We start from the raw sequence: 27,782 nt of genomic DNA on the forward strand, positions 1-27,782 counted from the left end.
AAAACCTAAATACCAACTTCTGGAGGAGCAGGGAGCCTTTTGGGATCACCTTTCACCCGAAGTGAAGGTGATTCCCTCAAGGAGAGACTCCACTATGTCCCGTGTGGTGTCCTTTGTGGGTTGTCACCAAAAGTCACTTTTCCCACTGCGACAGAGCAGCGTGGCCTGCGCTGGCTGGGGCATTCCACACCTCGCAGGCATTCCCTGTGCTGCAGGTTCCAGGAGCAAAGGGGCATTGGAAACACTTTTTCCTTGCTTGAGAGAGCCACAGCCCCAGCTGATGTGGAAAATCTGAGTCCTTTTCACTGGCACGGGTGCCCTCTCCCTCTCCTCTCTCTCCAGGAAGCAGTTGGAAAACACCATGTGGCTGGCAGGGCACAGGAGGTTGGAAAAGCTTCCATGGGGGAGGACAGGGGGACGTGGGGGTTTGTCCCCTCTGGATTGTGCCTGGGAGGTCCCCAAGAGCTGGGAAGTGGCAGAGAGCAGGGCTTGGCATCCTCAGAGCTGGCAGGATTCGCTGTGGGGGGGGTCACAACTCCGCCGTCTTCTCGTTTCCAGTTTATCCCCGTTTCCTGGGGAATCTGCAACCCGGAGATCTGGGATTGGGGTGGGGGTGAGAAATGAGGCTGCCCTGCCACCCAAGGAGAGCTCCTGTTCCCCCTGGGCAGGCTGGCACCTGCCAGTGGGAGAGGGATGGCAACCCACCCGAATCGAGCTCCTCGTGGATTTTCATCCGTGTCTCCTTGCCCTCACCCGGTTGGAAGCTCAAGTTCCATCTCAGTATTTCAATTATAACTCAGGTGTTGTAGGAGAAGAGCAAAGAGCGTTAACTTAAATGTCACGTGAATTGTACAGATATTTGTAAAATTCCATAAATAAAATATATTCTGTAATGACGGAGGGTCCCAGGCGTGCTCCGGCAGTGAAATCCTCCCGGCTGGAGGGGTGGCAGCGCTGCTGGCTCAGGATTTTTCCAAGGGGAAGGGTTGGAGCGGGGCTGGGTGATGCAATCCCGGTTTTCCAGCTGGATTTCCGTGGCTGTGCAGTGCGGCGCGGCTGACAGAAGGTGGCACTGACAACCCCCAGCCTGCCCGCATGGCACGGCCTTTGCGGCTCCAAAAACCCTTCCTTAATTATTTATATATATTTATATATTAAAAAAAAAAAAAAAAATTATCTGAAATGTATTTCCAAGCCCTGGTTTGGCTGGGGGATGTGGGATGCTGGATTTGTCCCCAGCTCGCACGAGCCAGGCTCCTGGCAGTGTTTGTGTCCTTGTTTTCCTACCCTCCACTAGGGAAAAAAAAAAAAAGAAAGAAAAAAAAAGAAAAAAAAAAGCAAACTTTGCTTTTCTACTTCTCCTTTTTTGCCTTTTTCTACACCATCCCAACCCCCCAAATCTGCCAACTCTGAGCAGCAAATGCAATTTTTAGAAACCCTGTTGCAGCTAAAGAAACCAAATCTTGATATTCTGAGGTGTTTTATATTAAACAAAAAAATTAATGTTTTATTAAGCAAGGAAGGTCACGGTGAGCATCGGACTTGCTCCTGCGCATCAGCACTTCCAGGTTTGCACTCTTCTGCTGCAAAATCCTTGTGTTTTGCTGAATGCCTGAAAGCTGAGTTACGTCAGAAAACGCTGCTGGATGGGGCCATGGAATTCCTGGAATGGTTTGGGTTGGTTAAAGCCCATCCAGTGCCACCCCTGCCATGTGCAGGGACACCTTTTACTCTCCAAAGTTGCTCCAGCCTGGCCTTGGGCACTTCCAGGGATCCAGGAGCAGCCACAGCTCCTCTGGGAATTCCATCCCAGCCACTCCTCACCCTCCCAGCCAGGAATTCCTTCCCAATGTCCCACCTAACCCTGTCCTCCTTCATCTTCAAGTGGTAGGGACAGACCATTGTCTTGTTTTTCCTTTCCCTCAACAATTTTCTGTTTAAGGAGTATCAGCTCTGGAGCCAGGCTGGGAGAGCTGGGGATGTTTCACCTGGAGAAGGGAAGGATCCAGGGAGAGCTCAGAGCCCCTTCAGGGCCTACAGGGGCTACAGGAGAGCTGGAGAGGGACTGGGAACAAGGGATGGAGGGACAGGACACAGGGAATGGCTCCCACTGGGAAAAGGGAGATTTGGGTGGGATATTGGGAAGGAAAGTCCTTTCTTAAGGACTTTCAGGCACCTTTCTCCATGTCCAGCCTGTTTTTTTTTTTCCCAAATGGAACACACTGAAAGTGTGTGTGGGGATTTTAAAACCCCTGGTGTGACACTCCCTGAAATTTCAGTGTCTGCTCTGTTGTGGGAACCTCCCGGGTGTGTTTCAGCAGGGAGAGGGACTTGGGACAAGGGATGGATTCCCACTGGCAGAGGGCAGGGCTGGATGGGATATTGGGAAGGAATTCCTGGCTGGGAGGGCGGGGAGGGGCTGGGACGGAATTCCCAGAGAATCTGTGGCTGCCCCTGCATCCCTGGAAGCACCCAAGGCCGAGCAACCTGTGACAGTGGGAGGTATCCCTGGGCACGGCAAGACTGATCCTTACAGTCCCTCCCACGGCAGTGTGGGGTCCCAGCGCTCTCCGGCGAAGCTGTGCCCGAGGGCGCTCAAACAGCCCCGCCGCCATCGCCCTCCCCTCAGCGCCGCCGCCATGTTGCCCCCCCCGTTGCTTAGCAACGCCCCCTTCCCCTCCAAGATGGCGGGCGGGCGGGCGTGGCGCAGGCGCGGGCGAGGTGGGGGGGGGCAGAGGGCGGAGGGCGGTGTGGCGGCGGCGGCGGGGGCGGGACGGGGGGAGCGCAGCGCCGCGGAGCCGCCGCCGGGGCAGCCCAGCGGGTCCGCCGGGAGCACCCGCGCGGCCCCCGCTCCGGGTGAGGGCAGCGGAGCGGGGCACGGCGGGGAGCGGTGCCGCCGCCGCTGCCGCCGCCACCATGTCCGGGCGCGGCCACAACAAGCTGCCGACCACCGAGCGCATCGTCAAGGGTGAGGGGGCGGTGAGGGCGCCCCCTGCCTGCGCGGGGGGCGCGGGGGGGGGGGGGGGGCGCGAGAAATGGGGGGCGAGCGAGGTTTTAGGGGGTCCCCAAGCTGGGGAGCCGCGAGAAAGGCGAGGGGAATATGCCTGGTTTGTGGGGGGGTACTTGGTTTGGGGGAGGCCGGAGAAAAGGGGGGGGTGAAGCGTGATTTTAAGGGGGGGGGGGGTCCCAAGCTGAGGGAGCGTGGTTAAAGGGGGGCGTCTGCAAAGTGGGGGAGCCCGAAGAAAGGGAGCGAGGCTGATTTGGGGTGTCCCCAGGTTGGAGGAGCCCGGAGAAAGGAGAGGGAGGGAGCGTGATATGGGAGGAGGGGGAGCCTGGTTTAGGGGGATTTTCCCCAGAAATATGGGGCTATGCATGGTTTTGAGGGGGGGTCTCCAGGTTAACGGAGTCCCCCCCGCCCCTCCGGCTGGGGAAAGCCGGAGAAAAGAAAGGGGATGCCTGGTTTGGGTGAGGGGAACCTGTTCTGGAGGGGGAGCCTGGTTTGAGGAGGGGTCCCCAGGCTTGGGGGAGAACCGAGAAAGGAAGGGGGGCAGCGTGATTTTTGGGGGGGTGTTCTGGAGGGGCACCCCCGTTAAAGGAGGGCCCTGGGGGGGTAGGGATGCCTGGAGTGGTGAGGAAGGGGTGTTCTGGTGGGTGACCCCCCCGTTAAGGAGGACTCTGGTTTGGGGGGGGTCATCCCCTGACTGGGGGGAGAATGAGGAGCACCCCCAGGCTGGGGGGAGGCTGGAAAATCGGGGAGAGCGTGATTTTGGGGGGGGGTCATCCCCAAGAGAGAGGGGAGGGGGAGGCCTGGAGCAGCAGGAGGGGGGTCCAGTGGGACAGCCCCCTTAAGATGGGGGCGTCGGGCTGGGGGGACACCCCCTGTTCTGTCAGAAACCTCTGCAGAGGATTTGATTTGGGGGGATTCTCTGGTTGGTGGGGGGCACCTGGGGTGATGGAGGGCATTTTTAGCCCCCCCCCCGGTCCAAGAAGGATGCAGCCCCCTCCCTCCATTCTGCGGGATGGGGGCCGTGGGCGCAGCGGTGCTGCCTGGCTGGGGGTGACAAGGAGGGGTGACAGCAGGGGACATCCCTTTTTTTAGGGGGGGGAGAGGGGGGAATCCCCATCCTGGCCTGGGCCTCATCGCACCCCCAAGATCCTCACCCCCAGATTGGGGTGCTGAGCCCCTGCTTTGGGTGGAACTGGGGTTCCCCTGAGGATTTGGGGGAAGGGGTGGGGGGGGGATGAGAGCCCTCCCTGCCCTCATCCTGCCAGCCCCCCGTGTCTTTCCTCCCCCAAATCCCTGCTCCGTGTCTGGATGCCCCGCGGCGGGTGCCAGCTGGCCCTCTCTGCGGCCCCGTTATAGTAGGTACTATTTTGGAAAGAGCAGAAGACACCGAAGCAGTTAATGAGGAGAGAAATACGTTAGCAGAGAAACTCCTGGATCGGGAGGAGGAGGAGGAGGAGGAGGTTGGGGGGGATGCACATTTCGCTGCCCTAATTGATCCGGTGCCATCCTCGTCCCCATGCACCAGGAACATCCACTGGGTGCCTCAACTTTCGCCGGGAGGCTCCAAGTTACACAATCACCCCGTTATTAAACCTCCTCCCGCCATGGCTTCCATCGTTCCGGGCCGCTGGAAAGCAGCGATTTCCCAGGAATGGTTCTAATCCACGGCCTCAGAGGTGTACCCACCACCACGCTGCCATCTCTCCCTTCCCCTCTGGATGTGTCCAAGCGATTTTTTTTTTTTTTTTTAATTTATTTATTTAATTTTTTTTTTTTTTTTTTAGCCTTTAGCCTGTCATGTGGCCGATCACATGTTTGATGTTAATAACCTCAAACCCAGGGAAAGGGGATCCGGGTGGCAGCCGGAGCGTGGAGGCCCCTCGGGCTCGGGGAAGCTTGCCCACGGTGGGAGGGTTTTTTTTAAATTTTTTTATGGGAATAATCCCAGAGCGCTCACGGATTTGGGGGGATCCGGGGTGTTCCTGGTGCCGTGGTGATTTGTAGGTCTCCGGGCAGCCGGAGTGGCCGGTGCTGTCTGTAAATCTCCTGCTAAATCCCAGGCAGCTGCCTGTGTTTAGGTTGGCCTTGTTCGGGAAAGGTAATGGCAATGCAGCCATTATGATTCAGCTGAGTCGCCCGGATCCAGGCGCTCTCCCTGTTCCTGGCGCTTCCACACCCCTGGAATCCCTGTCAGGGATCCTGCTGGTTCCTCTCAGCAACCCCACAAAAATCCTGCTAATTGCTGTCGTTAATCCCTACCCAGGTGGGGTGGAGGCTCACTCCGAAATCGCCCCAAAACCCACGTGAACTTCCCAAAGATTGCTTCTTATCCCCCCCCCAGGCGCGCTCAGTGCCTGTGGAAATTTGGGGAGAAATACCTCCTTCTCAGGCCGGGGTTATTGTTTAAAGGTGGTGACATTGTTCGTGGTTATTAATAATTAAAAGCTGAAGATAAAAGCTCATTTTGTTCCGTGGAAAATGCCTGCAGTTAAGTAGGATGTGGAATTTTAACTATGTTTAACCTATATATTTACATCTCCAGGGCCCTGCAGAACGCCTTAACTGTAATTACGGTTAGTCAGAGGAAATACAGTTTTGGGCTAAAACTTGTACTGAGGGAGCTTCATTATTAAAATCACACATTCTGGGGTGTGTCAAGCATTGATTTTTATTAAAATCTTGAATTTTGGAGTAGGCCATGAATTGCTTTTTTTAAAAATCTCCAATTTTTGGGTGCTTCAGGAAATTTTTTTTAATTAAAATCTTGGCTTTTGAGGCAGGTCAGGAGCGGCTTCTTTTTAAATCTCTGGTTTTGGGATTTGTCAGGAGTTCCTTTTTATCAATATCTCAAATTTTGAGGCGAGAATTGGTCTTTGTAGTGCAGTTTTAACAGGAAACTGGTGGTTGATGATGATGGAGAGATTATTAACATCCAAATTTTGGTCTCCAAAGAGCATTGGGGAAGGTTCTGCTGGAAATCTGAGGGATTAGGGAGTCTGGTTGTCTGCATTAGCCCAAAACTGGGCTTGAATTACCTGATGGATCCATGGGATTGACTGATGGATCCACATCCTACAAAATCCACATTATTCAGGCAGGTGGGAATGGTGCTGCTGCAGTGGATGCATCCTGGAGCTCAGGGTGTTTAAAGGAAACCTGCAGAGCTTTTTTGGTCATATTTGGTTGAATTTTGTGGTCATTTTTTGTTGAATTTCGTGCACCTGCTCCATTCTTCCTGCATGAAGGTGTAAAATCCTCAGGGAAGCAGAGCTGTGTCCAGTTGCATCCATGACAAATCCTTTAAAAACCTGGGATATTGGTATTTAGAGCAAATAACCCACTGGGATTTTTTCTCTATCCATGTGTTATTATTTTGTGTATCATGGACAAAATGTTGGGAAGCTGCTGGGCCGGGAGCAGCCGGGATCCAGCGCCCACTTTTTGGAGCTGATGTTGGAAGTCAGAGACATCCTTAATTCCCACCCTGTCCCAGAGTGCCTGCCTGGGATTCCTGAAGTGGGTTCCTGCTTTTCTGAGAAGGGCAAATCCCAGGAATTGAGGTGTAAAGCTGGGGCTGGTGCTGTAGCCAGAGGTGTCCTGGAAACGGGCGAGTTTTCCCAATTTCTGCTTTGCTGTCCTTTCTTAAGGACTTCCAGGCACCTTTCTCCATGTCCAGCCTGTTTGTTTTTTTTTCCCAAATGGAACACACTGAAAGTATGTGTGGGGATTTTAAAACCCCTGGTGTGACGCTCCCTGAAATTTCAGTGTCCGCTCTGTGTGGGAACCTCCCGGGTGTCTTTCAGCAGGGAGAGGGACTTGGGACAAGGGATGGATTCCCACTGGCAGAGGGCAGGGCTGGATGGGATATTGGGAAGGAATTCCTGGCTGGGAGGGCAGGGAGGGGCTGGGACGGAATTCCCAGAGAATCTGTGGCTGCCCCTGCATCCCTGGAAGTGCCCAAGGTCTGCTTGGAGCAGCCTGGGAGAGTGGGAGGTGTGGAATAATAGTGGGATAAGGGGTGGAATGAGGTGATTCCCAGGGCCCTTATCCCCCACCCCATTCCATAATCCACAATTCCGTGCTGCCGCTGTTTCACACCCAGCCAAGGTTTTCTGGGAGCACTGGGGACATCCCCATAGCCTCAGTGACACCTCCACCCTCAGCCCAGGTGGAATGTCACCCGAGGAGCCTCTCCCTCCTCTCAGTGTGCCTCTGGAGCTGCTGGAGGCACGGAGAGAATCCCACAGGATTTGTTCCACGAGCCTCTGGGGAGCCCAAACCCAGCCTCAGATCAGTCGCTGCCTCCTCGGAGAGTTCAGAGGCTGTTCCAGTTCATCTCGCTGCCTGAAGATGCTTTTGGGGGATGAAAAATGTGCAGCTTTCTTCCCACCTTGTTTTTAATATCATCTACAACTCTGGGAGCTCGAGCGTTGGATTTTCTCCAGGTTGGGAGGTGTTGGGAATTTTCATCACGGAGCAAGCGCCGATACGAAAGTCAAAGTAGCTTTTTAATTGAGGAAAATCTTAACTTTAAAGGAGATTTTGGGGTTTTGAATTCACTGGTTGGTTTGGCTTGTTTAGTGTTGGTGTCTTGCAGGAATTAGGGGATACTTAGGGGGAAAAGGAGCTCTGAAAATGGCTAAAAATGGAATAAAGGCCAAGGTCCATGTGCTCAGACCTTGGGATGCCAAGGGAAAAGTGCGAATGCCACCAGGGTCAAGACGTGGAGGGGGATCCCTAAAAAGCAAGTTGTGTCATAATACAGCAACTTGGCTGGACAGAGCTCAAGGAGGTGTGGGGTGAGGCAGTCCTTGAAGCAGGAACCCCGTGGGATCCCATGGAATTACTTGGAAACGTGGTATTTTGGGGGGGGTTTCCAGAAAAAAAAACCCCAAAACTTGACCAAGTAATTCCAGTATTCTTATTATTGTTATATATAAACAGGAAAGATGCTTCGTTACCCATAAATGGGATGTGCTGGGAAAAGGGGCTGGTTTGTGGCTGATTTTGCTGGATCTTGTGGCATTTCATCCCAAAAACGAATCCAAAGGCAAATATCTTGGGATAACACTGAGCTGTTCCTCTCCAAAGTGTTCCTGGGATGCCCCAGAGAGAGCCAGAGTTGCCTCATTTTGGGCTCAAACTGCCACATCTCTGGATGCTGGGATACAGGGATGCTCTGCTGCCTAATAGACGTGCTAATGAATGTGCTAATTAACAGAAATGCTGGTGGCAAACCCCAAACCCAGCCTCGGGCACCAAACACCATTGGGGAACAGTGGTAAAGCATCAAGGCACGTGGATTGGGCTGGGATTTATCCCTTCCCTCTGGGAACAGCAGCAGCTGGAGGTGGGCAGGGCAGTAGGGAAGGTCGTGCTCCTCAGGATTCCCCTGTTTCATGTTATTTTTGTGCCTATCAGGCTGGGAAAGGTTAATCCCATTTTCCCCGCTCCAGGCCGTGAAGGGCTTCGTGGCAATAAATGAGCCTGGATTAATTGGATACGGTGCCAGAAGGGTATTTTTTTATTTAATGAAAGCTGTCAGAGTGGAGAGAGGAGTGGGTTTGGGGCTGCTCTGGCTGCACAGGCAGGAGCAGGGAAGGCTGTTCCTTAGGAAGTAGGGCAGGGTGCTGGCTTAAAATAGCTCTGAGCGCTGGGCTGTGCTGAAGGAGCTATTTAGGTAAATCCTGGGGTCTCAGTGGGGGCAGAGCTGCCTGCTAATCTAAAGATACTCCTTGGGGATCTATATTTGTCCGGGATCCTTCCCAGCTCCAGCTTGGCCCGTTTTCCAGGTATTCCCTGCCCGGGGACGGCGAGGGGACGGCGGCCGTGTTTATGGGACGGGGATGGCTCGGATCCTAATGGAATCAGACATCATTAAGCAGCAGGAGTGAGGGAACAGGTCACAGAAAGGCATCAGCGTTATCCCATAATGCAGGGCTTGGCTTCCCAGGGGCTCCTGGAGGTTGGGATGGCCCTGCCAAAGCCAAAGGTGGCACAGGAGAGCCGGGTCAGGTGTGGAATCCTGGAATGGTTTTGGGTTGGGAAAGGATCTTAAAGCTCACCTCATTGCACCTTTCACTATCCCACGTTGCTCTAAGCCCCATCCAGCCTGGCCTTGGACACTTCCAGGGATGGGGAATCTGCAGATATCCTGGGAAAAGCCCTCAGGACAGCAAGCTGGGGGCAGAGGGAGTGATGAGCTGGGGCAGAGTGAGGTGGGGGATGGAGGATGGATGCTCCTGTGTCAGAGAGTGCTCTAAAAAAAGGAAATCTCAGTGCAGATTTTAAGGATTTTCCTGGCAGGAGGAGGAATGTTGGGCTGTCCAGGCTGTTCTGATTTTCCAGCCTCGCTGCTGCCTGGTGAGAGCATCAGGGTGGGATGAGGTGATCCTTAAGGTCCCTTCCCACTCAAACCTTTCTGGGGTTCTGGAATCTCCTGTTTCCACTGGGGAGCAGAGCTGGATGGGAGCATGAGGAGCAGTGGGATCTCCTCTGACTGGGAGCCTCCCTGAGGAGCTCAGGGGGGTTGTTTCTCCAAAATTCTTCACCAGTCTTCCACCTGGGGGTTCCTTTTGGCATGGTGGGCCTGTAAAATAAGAGTTTAAAGCACTTTCCCTGCTCCAGGGAGGATCTGGGGAGAATTTCCCAGCACAAGTTTCCCAAGTGGTTCAGGGTGAATTTCAGGAGAACAGGAAGAAGTAGTGTCAACCTAGATTGCTCCAGAAAATATTCCCTTTTATCAGCTGCTGAACATAGCAAGACGTGGTAAAATGGTTTCTCAAACAGAATATTATCCCAAAGGTGATGATTTGGAAAAATAACCACGAGGGTTTCCTGGAGGAAGAGTGACCAGGGCACAGAGACTGGAATTGCTGCTTCAGCAGTAGCTGGAGGCTCCTCTCATCCTGCTCCTTCCCTGACACGGGATTGGGACTGATTTATCCCAGTTTTTTTGGGAGCTGCTTTTTGGTTTGCAAAACATCCACTCTGGCTGATGTCCAGGGTGGCCACCAGGAAGATTTGAATTCTTTGCAGCTTCCTTTGGACCATCAGCACCTCGGTGTGGTCTGAGGTGATGTGTGGGTAGAGATATTCCCAAACCTGGGAATAGGCACCTTGCAAGGAATATTTTATCCAGAGCAGTTGGATCCAGCGAGGATCCCACCAAGGGTGAGGGTTTGAGGCCTGAGATGGGAAGAGAAGAGAAACCAAGGCCCTGATTGTGTCAAAATTCATTATTTTGTGCTCCCATTTCCCATTTATCCATGCTGTGACCACCTTTTGCAAACATTGGCAGGAATATTTCTGGGGGTTGCTTTGTCCAGGATTCCCGTGTGGATCAGCCTGGAGTGAGATCTTGGAAGGACACAAAGTTGTGTTTGCTTAGAGCAGGTTTGAAAGGGGATCCAGAAGCCCCTTGGGAGCCGCAGCAGGGTCGGGTTCACATTCCCGGGATTTGCCTTTTCCACAAAACCCCCGCTGTGCCTCCATTAATGATCTATTAGTGGCCGTGCTGGAACCTTGGCAAACAGGTGGTGAATTTCCCTGCCTGCTGACATCTAGGAATCCCCTCCCTGCTCCTTTGGGGAGCTCACTTTTTTTTTAAAGTAGCTGCAGCTGTTTGCTCTAAACTTCCTCCTTTTCCCTCCTCCTTTTCCTTTTCCCTCCTCCTTTTCCTTTTCCCTCCTCCTTTTCCTTTTCCCTCCTCCTTTTCCTTTTCCCTCCTCCTTTTCCTTTTCCCTCCTCCTCCTTTTTCCTCCTCCTCCTTTTTCCTCCTCCTCCTTTTTCCTCCTCCTCCTTTTCTTCCTCTTCCTTTTCCTCCTCCTCCTTTTTCCTTCTCCTTTTTCTCCTCCTTTTTTCCTTCTCCTTTTCCTCCTCCTTTTCTCCTCAGTCTTTGCAGAGACTCCCTGGAATCCTACCGATGAGAGGGAGACGCTGGGTTTGTTGAGTGATGATTTTCTGGGAATACATTGATTTTTAACCTCTGGAAAGTTTGTAGATCTGGAGGGTGTCAAAGAGAGAGGTTTTCCAGGCTGGAATTGCAGGTTTTTGGGCTCTGCTTGGTGAGCTGGCACTCGGTGATGTCCAGAGCCCACATCCCTGGCACAGGGCTTGGCTCTGGACTGAGTGGCTCAATGACAATCCCAGGAAAATCCGCATCAGTGCCGGTCATTAGGAGCCAAATCTGAGCTGGAAACTTGATGGGTCTTGCAAGAAAATGTGGATTTTATCACTTCAGGAAGGCTGAGAGTGCTCACTGAGAGTGTTTTTGGGGTCTGTGATCCACAGGGAGCTTTGGCAGGAGCAGGAGCAAGACCAACACCACGGATGCAGGTCCGGGTTCAGCTTCGATCCGGAGTCAAGGCAGGATGTGGGGTGTGAAGAGCCCTGGCTGCCATGCCAGGAGAGCTTTGTGAGCAGCTCTGCTGCCTGGGAGCTGGTGCCTGGTGTGGCTTAAGTCACCTCTGTTCTAATTAAACCCTCCTGGGTTTAATCCTGCCCGGCTCCACCGGGAGCAGAGTTCCAGCTCCACCTCGTGGGACCGGCACCGCCGCCTCTGGAATCAGCAGCCGTGGCAAAACCTTGGCCCTCAGCTCTGCTGGGGAATCCTCCTCAGCAAAGGCACCTTGGTTGGTCCTGGCCTCGCTGTTCACTGGCCAAATTCCCAGCAGAACCAGGATAATCACCTGCTATCCCAAAGATTTTAGGGAGCCGTGAGCACAGTTCAGGGAGCTGTAAGGTTTCAGTGCCCTTTGAGGGTGGTGAGGCACTGGAATGGTTTTCCCAGAAGGTCCCTTCCCACCCAAACCATTCTGAAATTCTGTGATTCTGGGATCTTTCCTTAGAAATTCATGGCTGGCCTTAGGTCTGTGTGGATTTTTGGCCTCTTGGCTCGACTTTCTGTGGGAGCTGTGAGCGCGGCCGGGGCCGTGCTCTGTTTGTGTTTGCATTTCCATACACAGAGCTGTCACCTGCTTTTTTTAGCCTTAAATGTACCTGGCTCCTGCTCAGCCTCGGGGCCTGCCAGCTTCTCCCAACGTGGCCTCAAATTTTGGGTGTTACTCCTGGGAGTTGATGTGGCAGGGACAGATTTGCTGCTGGGAACGGCTCCGTTGCTTCATCCCACCTCTGGTTTGAGCTGACTGTGACTGTCCCCTTCGAAGAAATCATTCATTCAGCTCCTACAATGCAGGTATTTTTAGGGTTATTGTGAGGAGATAATTCTGGTTGTCCTACAAAAAGGAATCCGTGCCCCCAGGTGAGGATCAGAGCCAGCTCTCCAAACCAGAAGCGCACTGGGAGGTCGGATTCAGCTCCGAGGAGTTCTGGATAAAACTGGGACGTTATAAACTCCATCCATTCAAAGGAGCTGCTGTTCCAGAGGAATTCAGATAACCCCAAATCTCGTGGTCTTCCTGCAGCACTTCCAGGGCTGAGAAGCAGAACTCTGGAATTTTTGTTATTTCCCCTCTATTTGGGAGTCTCTGGAGCTTCTGAAATCTGGAGGTTCCTTACACAGAGCAAAAAAGAAGGATTGGAACATGCAAAAATTTGGGGGAAAACAGATGGAAATGGCAATAATAATATAATAATAGTAATTCCTGGCTCTTGCTTTTATACAAGAAGGTGTTTACTTTATTTGGTGATTTTTCTTTGACATTAATGTTTATTTTAATAAGGGAGAAGTTAATGATTTCCTCAGGTGGGAAGTGATGAAGCTCCATTTTTTTTTTTTTTTCCACAGAGCTCCTGCAGCTGGAACGAACAGTTCTGTGCCATGGCAGGGTCAGGCTGCCTGTGCCAGCCCTGGAAAATGACACAGATTATTTGTCAGGGTTTGATCCAAGCTTGGAAAAATCAGAATATCGAGCACACACACACCTGGTTCTGCAGGTTCTCATATCAGGACACCTCAGGGGAGAAAAATCCTCCCTGAAACCAGGATGGGAATTCTTAAAGCAAAGACAATTTTGTGTTTAACGACCAGAAATTCATGTGGTTTAATCATTTTGGGAAAAAGAAAGATTATTCCACGGAAAATGGGGTGGTTGCTGAGAAATAGGGTGGTCAGGCATTGGGTGGTGGTGGAATTCCCATCCCTGGAGGTTTCCAAGGAATGCTTGGGACTAACACTCAGTGCTCTGAGCTGGGGATTGGTCACAGATTGGAATTGATGACCTTGGAGGGCTTTTCCAAGCTGGATAATTCTGGGATTCCAGCATCACCCAGCTGCTGAAATCCAGCCTGTCCTTTTTGGCCTGGATCTGGGATGGAGCAGCAGGAAAAGCAGGGTGGCTGGAGCACTGCTGGAGTGACAGTGACATCCATCCCCTGCCTCCAAGGGTTTGTTCCCTGTTAATGACTCCAAAAGCTGAAAATCCACCTTTTTCCCAGCAAAAAAATGCCATTTCTGTGGCCTTTCTGTGCTGGATTTCTCCACATTATTCCCTCCGATCCAGCTCTGTGTGAGCCCTAGACTCAACTTTGAATAGATGAATGTAGGTTAGGTGTGAATGGGAATAAAATATGGGATAAAAATAACGTTGGGCTGTTTGGAAATTGGGAAAGAGGGGAAAAAAAAAAACCCCGCCCTGCTGCTCGTGCTGTGCCCAGCTCAGCCCTGGAGGCAGCTCCTTCTCCTTTTCACAGGGCTTTGGGTGGCTCCTGGTGGACTTTTCCTGGGAATGTTTCTACCTTTGCCAGCCCATCCGGCTTCCTCGGTGTCCAAATCCTCGGTTTTGCCCCAAAATGTGCTTTTTTTTTTTTGCTGCAAAGTGCATCTCTCACCATCTGCTCCGTGCTGAGGAGCGAGCAGGGTTTGTTTGGATCCGCTCCCAGATGTGCATCAGGAGCTGCAGGGAAACCTCTCTGGAGTTTGTTTTTGTGAATTTCCAATCCCTGGGGGATTCTTTTCCTTGAGAGGGGGATTGAGGGGATCCCTTTTCCCTGCAGACCTCGGGAGCAGCGTTTGGCCAGCGCTGCCACTCCAGGCACGGAGCTCCTGCTCCTTTTTCAGTCATGAATCCGCCTCAGCTGCTCCGTCCAGCCAGCCAAGGGACTCTGGGATATATAAACAATCATTTGTGGATCACTTTGTTTTCTCTTCCGTGGCACTGCCTCTGTCTGGAGGTGGGGATGGGGCAGCCCCTGATGAAGCTGAATTTTAAAGTGCATTTTAAGGATGGAGGTAGGGAGGAATGGGATTTTTTCCTGTGGGGTTTTCTTCTGGCACTGAGGGATGAGCGCTGCTGGTGGAAAAGCAGATTTTTCCTAAATTCTCCCTTCCTTAACTATCCACTCAGAGCATTGCAAATACCCCCTTGCTATGGCCTGGCAGATAAAATCCGTGTTAATTTGGCGGGAAATGGAATTTTGCCCTGGAGTCCAGCAATGAGATCCCTTTGATTTTCCTTTTAATTTCCTTTTCATTTTCCCTTAGATTCACCTGACCTTTTAATCCATTTCCCACCTCAAACTTCGCTTGCTTTTGTGTCCTTTTGTTGTGGATTGGCCCTCAGCACGTGTCCTCTTGGTGGAGCAGGAATTGCCTTTTCCTGGCAGTGGATTTGGATGCCCTTGGAGGAATTCTAAACCCCCAAACCTGCAGATTTCACTGTTCAAACAAGACTGGGTGCAACACTGGGGTTTGTGTGCGGAGGGAAGGTGGCACAGAGGTCACAGGGTTTAATTCTTGGAATGTTATGAGTGGTTTATCCATAATTTTCATTAATTATTTGGGAGCTGGCTGTGAGGACGAGCTTAACCCGCTGTGTGTGCACTGCCTGGGCATTCCAGGACCAACCATGGAATTGCAGTGACAGGAGCAATGGATTTGAGCTGAAAGAGGGGAAATTTAGGGTGGATGTAGAGAAGGAATTCTTCCCTGTGAGGGTGGGGAGGGGCTGGGATGGAATTCCCAGAGAAGCTGCTCTGGATCCCTGGAAGTGTCCCTGGAAAGCTGGACAGGGCTTGGAGCAACCCGGGGTAGTGGAAAGTCCTTCCATCCCAAGCCATTGCATTACTCTGATTTTTTTTTTTTTTTTTGGTGAGATAAAGAGTTATCTCCTCATTTCTCAGATAGGAGCAGGAACTGGGTGAGTCTCTCCACCCTTCTCAATGCCCTGGAGGTACAAAATTCCAGGTCAGTTTGCTCTGAGGGCTGTTCCTGCTGTCGGAGAGCCCAGCCTGGCTGCAGGAACATCCTCTTCCTCCTCTCCAGGAGAATGGAGCGTGGATAAGGATAAAATGAGATATTTAATTAAAGTGGGGTGGCTGAAATCCTGGTAGATCCCAGGAGGAGCCGGTTCCTGGTCGTGCCCAGCTCCTTGTGGGAGTGGAGCTGTGCAGAGCCAAGGAGGGAACTTACATAAAAGTTCTTGGCTGAAGCCTCAGATTTGATCTTGCATAACTTTGCTCGCCGGGGCTACCAGGAAAGGGCAGAGCCAGGAGTTTCCCCGTGGATCTCTGGATGGGCAGTGCTGTCCTGGGGTCACATCCCATCTTTGCTGAGCTCTCCAACCCCACTTCTGGAGCTTCTCACTTCCTTGGTGTGGCTCCAGAGGTGTTGGCCATGCTGGGGGATATGGAGGTGAATGGATTCTATTTCTCTGCTCTCTTCCTTGTAAATCCTTTGCCCTCCACGTGCTCCCTGGCTCCCTTCGGAGCAGAACAACCACAAGGTTTGTAGCACTTACAAATCGTTTTCCAGCCTCTCAGTGTCCCAAAAATTCCCTCATTCCAAGTCCTGGACTTGCATTTCCACCCAGCTCCTTTTGCCCTCGCTCATCCCAGCTGATCCTGTTGGTGCCAGCCCCACATCTTCCCTCATTTCCTCCTGCAGCACTGCCAACCCTGCAGAGACCCAGAGGGGAAGAATCTTGCAAAATGATTCTTTCATCCATCTCCAGAGAGGTCTTTCTTTTTTTTTTTTTTTCTTTTTGGAGCAGAGCAGAGCAGTGGATGCAGAAAAAGCCCTGCTCCAGCCCCTGTTGGTTTAAGCAGGTCTGGTTTAATTGTCAGCTTGGTGGGGAAGGCTCTGGAGCGTTCCAGGCACGTGGGACACTGAGCACAACTTCCAAAGGGATCCATGAAAGCGGGGCCACCTCGTTGCAGGCACCAGCTCCCCTTTCATTAGAGCCACTCCTGCAGTTCCTGTGATTTGAAAATTGATGTTCAGCTGTAAAGAATCTCTTGTGCCGCCTCCCTGCCTTTCCTCTTGGGGGTTTTCAGGGTAAATTGCTGCTGGATTTGCATTTAAAAGGGAGCAGTGGCACCGCTGTTCTCCCTGTGTTATTTGGCCAGCTCTAGCCTGGAAAATTCAACATATTTTAGTGTATCACGGGCTCGTTCAGGTTGGAGGAGAGCTCCAGGATCACCAGGTCCAAGCTGTGCCCAGTCCCCACCTTGTCTCCAGCCCAGAGTGCTGAATGCCACTTCCAGGTGTTCCTTGGACACCCCCGGGGATGAGGACTCCAAACCTCCCTGGGCAATCCCTTCCTATATTTAACAGCCCTTTCCAGGAACAAATTCCTGCTGATGTCTAACCTGGCCCAGCCTGAGACCATTCCCTCTCCTCCTGTCCCTGTTCCCTGGGATAAGATCCCAAATCCCCCCGGCTGTCTCCTCCTGTCAGGAGTTGTGCAGAGCCACAAGGTCCTTCCTGATCCCTTTTCCTCCAGGCTGAGCCCCTTTTCCAGCCCCTCCCCAGCTCTGTTCCCTGCTCTGGATTCACTCCAGCCCCTCAGTGAGGCTCCCAGAAGTGGACACAGCCCTCAAGCTGTGGCCTCAGCACTCTTTGCTGGGTGATGGATGAGGACAGGGGTTTGTTTTGCATCCCAGGTGTTTTGCTGTGGGTGTGAACCTGCCTTGCACCACCACACACTCCCGGGAGAAGTGGAAATGATGGAAAGATGGTTCACCATGCAGTGGGTGGGTTCCTTGCTCACAGAGGCTTTTGGAGGTGCTTACTCAGACACAGACTGGCACCACCATCGCTAAAATCCCCGTGAAGGACCCGGTGCCTTCCAGATTTTGGGATATTTTGGGGGATGCCAGGCAAGGGTGAGATGCTGTGTCCAGCTACCCGCATCCTGCAGAGCTTTTAGCACTTTTTGGGGGAGGTTTGTGCCTTGTCCCCCAGGCTGGGAGGGTGATGCCAGCTCCCTGTGGGATCTGCACTGGGATAAGAGGCTTTTCTTGGAGCTCTGGGTGGAGCATCCCAAAGCAAACCCCATCCCAGCATCTCCTCCTCATCCCAGCTGCAGCATCGCTTGGCTGGACTCGTTCTGGCCCCACCATGGCCAGGGGATGCTGAAAGGGCTGACCCCAGAGGGTGAGAAAATCCTGCTTTTGTTGATTTTGGGAGGAAATGGAGGATCTGAGAGGATCCCTGGGATAAGATTCCCATCACTCCATGGATCACAGGAGCTGCTGGCAGCCAGGCCATGCACTTGGGGCTGTTGCACAGGGTTTATTCCCATTCCTTCCCAAACATCCAGGCCTCTTTCCTGGAATTAATTTTAATTCAAGACACTGTACAGCCATTAAATATTACACCAGGGTCATGCATGCTCCCATCTTTTTTAAATTAACCAGGCCTGGGAGAAGGGAGATGAGGAATTCAGATTTTTACTGAAAACTCTGGGTTTTTTTGTTCTGTTTTTTTTACTTCATTTCTGCTAGAGGTCACCTTCTCCCACACCATCCCATTCCCTACCATAAAATAATCATGATGATGATAGTAATAGTAATAATAATAACAATAGTAGCAAGTTTTGATGCAGTGTTTTCCATCCAGAGTTTAAAAACTAAGGAACATGCTGCAAATAGCTGAGGCTTTAACTTACCTTAAATATTGGATTCCATCAAGATTTCCAATTTCTAAGCTTGAAGTGAAGCTTTTTGAGGTATCGGGGCTGAGAGGAGCAAATTCTGCTTTTTGGGGGTGAAGCTTTTTGAGGTATTGGGGTGAAGAAGAGCAAATTCTGCTTTTTGGGGGTGAAGCTTTTTGAGGTATCGGGGCTAAGAGGAGCAAATTCTGCTTTTTGGGGGTGAAGCTTTTTGAGGTATCGGGGCTGAGAGGAGCAAATTCTGCTTTTTGGGGGTGAAGCTTTTTGAGGTATTGTAGTGAAGAAGAGCAAATTCTGCCTTTTAGGGGCACGTGGTTTCCTGGTAAAGAAAAATTGTACATGTTGGTGCTCCTACCTGGCTCGCTGGTTCCTGCTTTTCCTGGTTTTGCTGACATTTCCATGGAATCTGTTCTAGCTTCGAGCGCCGACTGTCCCCTTGGGATTGGGAGGCAGCTCTAGGACAGGTACAGGTGGCCTTTAGGCTGCACCAAGAGGGATTTTAACCAAGCTGAGGGGTGACTCCAGCAGCTCTGGCAGCTCAGCTCTTCTCTCACTGTTTGAGAGCATCATTTCAGTGGAAATTCCATTTCTGGGTGTCAGCTCGAGGCTCGGAAGCAAAGCCTGACGTTCCCTCTCCCCGAACAGCGCCGCGTTGCTGACTCCTTCCCTTCCCTTGCCTTTCCAGCTGTCCCATTCCCTCCCACGCAGCGGCTCACTCTGAAGGAGGTGTTTGAGGATGGGAAACCGAGGCTCGACGTCCTCAAGAGCCACTTGGTGAAGGAAGGGCGGCTGGAGGAGGACGCGGCGCTGAAAATCATCAACGACGGCGCCGCCATCCTGAGGCACGAGAAGACCATGATCGAGGTGGAGGCTCCAATCACAGGTCAGAGCTCAGGGCTGGAATCCTGAATAACAACCTGGATAGGGTTGTTTTTTTTTTTTTGCCCCGTTCCTTCCACCCACAAGATTTTTTAACTCTGCTGAGCTCTCTGTAGAGAGGGTTTTGCCGGTGCTGGCTCGGAGCGCGCCGCGCTCTGCTCCTCGCTGCTGTCGTGACCTTGCTTTTCTTAGCGTGGTAATTCTGTCCTTCTTTTGTGCTGTTCTTCCTCCCCCAGTGTGTGGTGACATCCACGGGCAGTTCTTTGACCTGATGAAGCTGTTTGAAGTGGGAGGATCACCCAATAACACCCGCTACCTCTTCCTGGGCGACTACGTGGACAGAGGCTACTTCAGTATAGAGGTGACCAAGGAAGTGGAGCTTGGGGGTGCTGGGGCTAAAGGGACCCAAAGTGTTGAACTTCAGTTAAAATGCAGCTCAGAATCAGTTAAAACCAGCTCAAAATCAGTTCAAATTCAGCTCAGAATCAGTAAAACACAGCTCAGAATCAGTAAAACACAGCTCAGAATCAGTAAAATGCATCTCAGAATCAATAAAATGCAGCTCAAAATCAGTAAAATGCAGCTCAGAATCAGTAAAATGCAGCTCAAAATCAGTAAAATACAGCTCAGAATCAGTAAAATGCAGCTCCAAATCAGTAAAATGCAGCTCAGAATCAGTAAAATGCAGCTCAAAATCAGTAAAATACAGCTCAGAATCAGTAAAATGCAGCTCCAAATCAGTAAAATGCAGCTCAGAATCAGTTAAAACCAGCTCAAAATCAGTAAAATACAGCTCAAAATCAGTAAAATACAGCTCAGAATGAGTAAAATACGGCTCCAAATCAGTAAAATCAATTCAGAATCAGTTCAAATGCAGCTCAGTAAAATGCAGCTAAAATCAGTTAAAACCAGCTCAGAATCAGTTCAAATTCAGCTCAGAATCAGTAAAACACAGCTCAGAATCAGTAAAATGCATCTCAGAATCAATAAAATGCAGCTCAAAATCAGTAAAATACAGCTCAGAATCAGTTCAAATTCAGCTCAGAATCAGTAAAATGCAGCTCCAAATCAGTAAAATCCAATTCAGAATCAGTTCAAATGCAGTTCAGTAAAATGCAGCTAAAATCAGTTAAAACCAGCTCAGAATCAGTAAAATGCAGCTCAAAATCAGTAAAATACGGCTCAAAATCAGTTCAAATTCAGCTCAGAATCAGTAAAATGCAGCTCAAAATCAGTAAAATGCAGCTCAGAATCAGTTCAAATTCAGCTCCAAATCAGTAAAAATCCAATTCAGAATCAGTTCAAATGCAGCTCAGTAAAATGCAGCTAAAATCAGTTAAAACCAGCTCAGAATCAGTAAAATACAGCCCAGAATGAGTTCAAATCCAGCTCAGAATCAGCCCAAACACCAAACCCAGATCTCTCATGCTGGATTTACCCTCCAGTGGAGTTCTGCATGGGATGAAGGCAATGTTGCTAACTCAGAGTGTGATTTTTGGGCAGGAAAATGATGTCCCAATCTTTGGATCCTCACGGAGCGACGGTGAAGTGGCAGAGATGGGGTTAATGCCTAACCTCTGCCTTCTGGGGTGGTTTTATTGTCACTTGGAGCTGTCACTCAGGGACAGAAGAGGGACAGTTGATGGTGCTGTTGCAGGCAACAGGATCCCACCAGGCAGTGGGAAGCAAATGTTGGAAAAGCTGCAGGATTCAGGACGGAGCAGGAGGAGAAAGGGCCACGTGCCTGAGTCACTGCTTCCCTCTGAAAACCCTGGAATGGGGTCAGGAGAGAGGAGCAGAAGCCACCTGGGCTGTGACAGGGCTTTGCAGCTCCCTGGGATTCCATGCCCAAGAAAGTGGGAGGACAAAGGATTGAGTGGAGCCCCGTGGCTGCTGCTGGCTCGGTGGAGATCTGGGATGGGACAGGAAGGGACAGCTCTTAGCAAATGCCACAAATCCCAAGGGATTGCAGCCATCTGGATTCACAGAGGCAGGCCCGAGTGGAAGTGGAGCACTTATCCCACTTGGAAGCAACGTAAGGAAAGGCTTTTGGGGGAGCAGGGGCCTGAAATGTGGCAGAAATCAGCTGGAATAACAGAGGGAGTGATTTCTCTTGGAAAAAAAGAGGCTGCAGGAGCAGCTGAGCCGCTGGCTCTGCAGAGGAATCTTCCCCAGTGAAAATTTTTGGGGAGGAACTGTCAGGGATGAGTGCAAGAGGTTCTTTGAAGGATTCTGCAGAGGATTTAGGGAGAGCTGGGCTGACAGCTTGAGCTCCAGCAGCCCCTGGCTCCCTTCCAGCCCCACGCTCTGGAATCCTGACAGGGAGCCAAGGTGTGACGAGGAGCAGCTTCCGGGGGAGCGGGGACGGATGAGGCAGAGGTGGGGCTGGGGCTGGTGGGATCTGTGGGATTTGGGGTGGTGCTGGCAGGAGGAGCCCCCCAGGGAGGAAGGGGAAGGACACATCCCACTGCTCAGCTGGGTTTGCAGTGTTCACCTGGAAAAGGGATTATATTCCAGAACAGCAGCTCCTTCTGAAAGAAAAGCTGGATTTTTTTTGATTTTTTTTTTTTTTTTTTGGAGCCTTCAAGTGAGAGGTGTTGGGCCCTGTGTCTGTTTATGGATCGTGTAGATCCAGGGTGGAAAAGTTCTGCTCCCACTCTCTGCTCTTAGCCCAGGATTGATCTGACATGGAGATTTTACTCTCAGATCTCCAGAAGTGCTGGGGATCAGCACCCTGATCTCTCCATGTTGAGATCATCACAGAATCATGGAATGGTTGGGGTTGGAAAGAATGTGGGGTTGGAAAACCCATCCTGTTTCACACATTCCACCATCCCAGGTTGCTCCAAGCCCTGTCCAACTTGGCCTTGGACGCTTCCAGGGATGAGGAGGTTTCTCCCAGCTCCTCTGAGTAACCTGTGCCACCCCCATCCTCACAGGGAAGGAATTCTTCCCAATATCCCATTTAAACCCCCTTTTAGTTCAAATCCCCCTTGTCCTCTCTGCCTGTGATAATATGGAAGAATTCCAAGACGATGTATAGCCCTGGAGAACTGAGGTGGTGGGGCAAAAAATATGTTTTATCTTTTATTTCCTGCTGCTTTTTCCTCTCCTCCTTCCCTTTCCCCCGTGCTGCAGCAGGAATGCCACGGATTCCCCCTGGAGAATCCCTCTGATCCCACAGCTCAGGGTGGGCTCTGATGGGCACAGCAAACACTCCAAAGATCAGGATGAGGCAGAATCTGGAGGTTTTCATTCCCATGTGCCTCTCCCTTCCACCTACTGCACTGTGCTGGGAGAGATTCTCACCTGGGTGTGCAAAATCTGCTTTCTGTAGTAAAACAGCAGCAGGTTTGAAGTATCCCAGATGGAAAAACATCCAGGTTTTCCCTGTGGTGTGACCTCTGGGAAGGTGGGGAGCAGCAGCAGCAGCAGCCTCCTGAGTCACCACACCAAGTTGGGCATCCATGGGGAGATGATCCGAGCAGCTGGGGGTGTCCTGGGCACAGCCAGGCCATGGAATCCCTGTGGATTCCTTCCAGCTCAGGATATTCCAGGATTCCATAACCGTGACCTTTTAACGGAATGAAATAGGAGGGGATGGTTTAATTGCAGGAAACGATGCCAGAGTGGGGGCCAAGGAGGTGTAAGGGCCAGATTTCCCTTCCAGGCATTCCCTGTGGCTCCAGGTGTTTGGTTGTCCAGGTATGAGGAGGAATTTGTGGCTCAGACAAAACCTTTCAAACCCCAGCCCCTCCCAAACCTCTCAGATCATCAGCTCAGCTGGATGTCAGCAACAAATCATTCAACAGATTCTTGCTGGGCCTCTGGCTTAGGGAAATTCTCATTTAAAAACATGAATTCCCAGTATAATGAGGCCACGGAGAGTGGATTGGTTGATGGTTTTTTGGTTTGTTTTTTTTTTTTTTTTAAGAAAAGAATTGGGAGGGGAGAGGGGAGGGGGAGAACCGTGTGAAAGCTGGAATGCTGCTGGAAGGGGACTCTGGGGAGGCTTTGCTGTCCCAAACCCGCTGTGACAGCGAGACTGACTGGCCACAGATCCCAGCTCCAGAGTGCAGGGCTGACAGGCAGCACGGAAATCGGGATGAACTCCCCCATTGGGAGATGCTGAAGGATTCCCAGTGGGGAAAATGCTCCTTTCATTGAGCTTTTAGTCCCAAATCCCAGAATGGCACAAGAGAGGTCTGTGCTCGTTGTAGGGAAGGGCCATCCCAGTCCATGAAGCTGGAATACAATGAATAGAATGATTTTGTTAAATTAGAAAGTGAATTGTTACGACCAGGAACAGAATCCATGGAAAGAGGAAATTTATCAGGAAAAGTGGTGTGATAATGGCATGCACCTTTCCCAGGCCAGTTCTACCAATCCAATTATCATGGGACATGTGATTGCTGTCTAATTATGGAATTATATGTTAATCTTGATTTAATGCACTTTTTATCCAGAATAATATTAAAGCGATCCAGTCAGCTCTGTAAAGTGGGGGTGAAGGTGGATTTGTGGGCTGGACTGGGGAGTTCTGCCTCTGTTCCCACTCTGGCAGGCTCCGTGTGTAAAACTTCCTTACAAATGCCAGGTTTTGGGAATGGTGACAGAGGTCATGGTGGGGGCAGGTTTGGCACCAGCCCCTCTTGCATTTTTTGTTTGCAAGTCCCAATTCCTCTTGGAATTCCCTCCCTGTGTCCTGCTGAGCTTTTCCACTTTGCAAGTGGATCAAACCCTTGGCTTTGGGCTTCACACCAAGAAGCAGAATAAGGAGAGCAGGAGATTATTTAAGATTATTTAAACCCAAAAAGCTGTGACTGCCTGCATTTGCTCCTTGGCTATTGCAAACAGGCAGTAATCAATTCCTGGGAAAGGCTGGGAAAGGGATCCCTGCAAAACACCAGGAAGCATCCGAGGCATGCAAGTGTAGAAACTCCTTCATTCCTCATTCCAGCCCCTCTGGAGCCCTCGAGGGCTCTTCTGTGTCCTTTGCTCCGTGTCCTCCTGGTACCTGGCAGTCCCCACATCCTTGGGAAGTGCCTCCAGCCACAGGGAATGGTCACTCTCCACGTCCCTGGCGTGTCCAGGACGAACTGTGGTGCCAAATTCAACCCCGCTTCGCTTTCAACCCCTTCAAATGTGTTTTAAAATCTCTCTTCTGCAGGCTGCCAACCCTCCATACATCCCAAACCCTCCCCTATTGATGCTGTATCTCTGCCTTGCTTTGATGCCAGGGCTGCTTCTTCCTCCAAGTAATTTGGTTCATTTATAGCAACCTCAGAGTTCTCCTGCCAGCCCAGAAAAGTGACATTTCTCTTGCAAACACAGGGAGGTTAAAGCTTTAAATCCCAGAATAATTATAAATGGTTTTGTTGGGAGCATTCCTCCTGGTAACAGATGCAATAAAACATGGTTCTGCTACTGGCCTTGGCCCTGTTCTCTTTTGGAATTCCCAATTAATCAACTTGTTAATGTGGGGTTGAATTCCAAGTGAGACACAGGCGGTGCTTTAGAGCTCCTTGGGGGTTTTTGGGATCAGCTGGGATGATTCATGCAGAGCTTACCTTGCAGGTTCAGTGCTTAAACACCACCAGATCTAAGCTGGCTGTGCTGGGAACCAACTGGGAACTGCTTCATTTGGGTTCTGGAGGTTGTTTCCAGCTGGTTCCCGGGGATCTGTGCCCCAGCTTGGGAATTTTGGAGGGTGTAAAACAGACTTGGTGGTGGCTCCTGTTTCCCAGGCGTGTCCTGCAGCCTGTCAGCCTCCAGGGTAAGCTCCTATTAGAGACTTTAATCCAGCTCCTGGAGCTTGCTGTCGTTATGGATTGTCCTTCCAGCACTCCACTGCAAGGAGGGAAATGTGATAACATTTCCCCGTGTGAGATAACGGCTCTGCCACTGAGTGAGCCCTCCCTGCCTCCCAGCCCTTCCCTCAGGCTTTTTTTTGGGAAGCCAGCATGAAATATTTCTGCTACAAACCCCTGTTTCAGCCTGACTTGGGTCTGTGCCTCATCAAAGGCGCTGGTTTTGCAGGTGTTGCCGCTCGCAGAGGGGATGTGGAAAGCCCTTTACAAAGCCAGAGAGCTTTGCTAAGCTAAGCTTGTTTTTTGGGCTCAGCTTTTCCTGTTTTGAGCTTGAACTTTACATGACTGTAGCATAAGCAGAAAAACCAGGGAGGGGGGAAATCAGTGGGGAAGGTGAAGTTGAATTTTCCGGGTGTTTCGTGGACAAACGTCTGCCTGCTCCTCTCGCTGGTCTCCATCCCAGTGGAACATCTGGAGCAAACAGCTGGTTCTGCTTTGCTGCTCTGCAAAAGGGGTTTTTTTCCATTGGTTTGTGCTGGAAACAAAGCTGCCCCCACCCAGCCCCGAGCAGCTTTCTGTTGGCTGCGACCTCATTTGTCACTTCTCCAAGGCAGCCCTAATATAGAGAAATCCCAGTGGCTTTTCCCCACTTGGCCAGGAGAAGATCCACTGCCCATTATGGAGCTGGGTTCCACTTTGGGTGTCTTCCCAGAACCTCTTAGTGCAGTCTCAGGCTGATGAGTGCCCTGGGAAAGGATTTTATGACATCCCCTGTTTGTCTCTCTTGCAGTGCGTGCTGTATTTATGGAGTTTAAAGATAAATCATCCCAAAACGTTGTTCCTCCTTCGAGGGAACCACGAGTGCAGGCACCTCACAGAATACTTCACCTTCAAGCAGGAATGTAAGTATCAGCAGTGGGAGAAAGATTTGAATCCATTTAAATAATACATTTTTAAATATATTTTTTAAAAAAAGGTGTTGTGAGAAGGCGTGGGCTTCAACTTTTGTGCCTCTGAGTGGCATCAGAGCTGTAAAAACCTGTTGTCTTGTTTTCCTGCTCTTCTGCTATAAAAAAAACACCCCAAAACCCAAATCTTTAAGTTCTGCTAAGCACCAAATGTGGCCTTTTGGTTTCAAAGATTGAGCGTGGATGGAAGAAATGGGAGCTCTTCTCTCCTGATGAGCCAGGCACACACATCCTCCCCTCCCTGACTTCCAGGCCCAGCAACATGTGCCAAAAGCCTTCCAGCTCCAGATTGTGCAGCTGGGATCAGTGACTGGAGCTGGGAATGGGGGATTTGCTCTTCCCTCTTTGCACTGGGGAGGATCATTTACCTTTCAGGTGTTTTGTTTTTTTTTTTTTTTTCAGTTAAAAGATGGGTTTGTGCACAGCATGTTTTTAAAGCAGTGCTCAGGAAAGGTCAGGGAATGATGGGTGAGTGTCATTCCAAGCAATAAAAGAGGCAGAGAACTCAATGCAGAGCTCCTTTAGGGAATTCTTGCTCAAGAGATAATTCTGGGCAAGGCACGAATCCAATCTTTATCCCATCAGCTCTGGGTGGGGGAAGGCTCAGAGGGGATGAATCCCTGTTCTGTTAGCTCAGGAATGAGCTGGAAAACACCTCCCAGCTCTGTGCTGGATGCTGTGTTCCCCACCTGGACACAGGTGAGCTCCTGGTGAGCTGGGCCCAGTCTGAACCAGGTGGTGAGGTTGGATTTTTCCCTTTGGAACACAGGAGGTGCTGCTTTTCCCCTTCCCTGAGAACCCCTGGTGGTGTCTCTGGAGAAATGAGCACATTTGAGCCTTGGTGTAAGAGCCAAAGTGCTTTGGAAAAGCTGTGATTTATGGATGGGAACATCCTCTTTGCCTCTGCCCAGGTGAGGCATCACTGGGAGGGTCATCCCTGGAAGATCCAGTGGGAAGATCCATTTCTGTGGGCAAATCCTGCCTCCCAGGACCTGTGGAAAAGCAGCCCCATGGCTGTGTGATGCTGCTGTGCCAAATTCAGCACTCAGGATGAGTCTGGAGGTGCAGCAGGGCTGGGGGAAGTGATGGGGGGGCTTCATCAGCATCCCAAATTCATTACACAATCCCAGTTTTCATTATGTGGGAACACCACTTTTGTGCTGATCTCAGTGCAGGTGTTTTCTAAAACACCTGATGTTTTTAGAGTCATTTTGTCCAATTCCAGATCAAAATAACCTAATATTTAGATGAATATTGTCCAATTCCAGATGAAAATAACCTTTTCTTTTACACAGCGAACACTTCTTTTCCAAATCAGTATTATCATGAATACACAGGTGCAAAGCTTTAATCTAAATCAGCATTTTCAGGAATACACAGGTTCAGAGTTGATTTTAAATCAGTATTATCATGAATACACAGGTGCAAAGTTTTAATCTAAATCAGTATTTTCACAAATACACTGGTGCAGGGTTTTGATCTAAATCAGTATTTTCAGGAATACACAGGTGATTTTAAATCAGTATTTTCACAAATGCACAGGTGCAGAGTTGATTTTAAATCAGTATTTTCACAAATACACTGGTGATTCTAAAATCAGTATTTTCAGGAATACACAGGTGATTTTAAATCAGTATTTTCAGGGATACCCAGGTGCAAAGTTTTAATCTAAATCAGTATTTTCACAAATACACTGGTGATTCTAAAATCAGTATTTTCACAAATATACAGGTGAGGAGTTTTAATCTAAATCAGCATTTTCAGGAATACCCAGGTGATTTTAAATCAGTATTTTCAGGAATACCCAAGTGATTTTAAATTAGTATTTTCACGGATACCCAGGTGATTTTAAATCAGTATTTTCAGGAATACCCAGGTGATTTTAAATCAGTATTTTCAGGGATACCCAGGTGATTTTAAATCAGTATTTTCAGGAGTACACAGGTGATTTTAAATCAGCATTTTCAGGAATACCCAGGTGATTTTAAATGAGTATTTTCAGGAATACCCAGGTGATTTTAAATCAGTATTTTCAGGAATACTCAGGTGATTTTAAATCAGCATTTTCAGGAATACCCAGGTGCAAAGTTTTAATCTAAATTAGTATTTTCAGGAATACCCAGGTGATTTTAAATCAGTATTTTCAGGAGTACCCAGGTGATTTTAAATCAGTATTTTCAAGAATGCCCAGGTGATTTTAAATCAGTATTTTCAGGAATACCCAGGTGGTTTTAAATCAGTATTTTCAGGAATACCCAGGTGATTT

The 27,782-nt window shown here is 50.3% G+C and overlaps 1 protein-coding gene across 4 annotated transcripts in view; it reads left to right on the forward strand.

Annotated features, from left to right (window-relative positions):
• The first annotated feature begins 2,811 nt into the window (after positions 1–2,811).
• The window catches only part of PPP3CC (protein phosphatase 3 catalytic subunit gamma), a 41,951-nt gene continuing 16,980 nt past the window's right edge, over positions 2,812–27,782 (forward strand). For all 4 annotated transcript variants that reach the window (XR_008435104.1, XM_053966559.1, XM_053966560.1 and 1 more), the window contains exons 1-4: positions 2,812–2,968; positions 18,545–18,742; positions 18,975–19,099; positions 25,339–25,450. Coding sequence is in view for 3 of the 4 variants with exons in the window: in XM_053966559.1 (XP_053822534.1) it covers positions 2,917–2,968; positions 18,545–18,742; positions 18,975–19,099; positions 25,339–25,450 (487 nt within the window). In the remaining variant the exon portion in view is untranslated. The remainder of the gene's footprint in view (positions 2,969–18,544; positions 18,743–18,974; positions 19,100–25,338; positions 25,451–27,782) is intronic.

This window comes from Vidua chalybeata, chromosome 28, assembly GCF_026979565.1.
Source record: "Vidua chalybeata isolate OUT-0048 chromosome 28, bVidCha1 merged haplotype, whole genome shotgun sequence".
NCBI classification, from domain to species: Eukaryota; Metazoa; Chordata; class Aves; order Passeriformes; family Viduidae; genus Vidua; species Vidua chalybeata.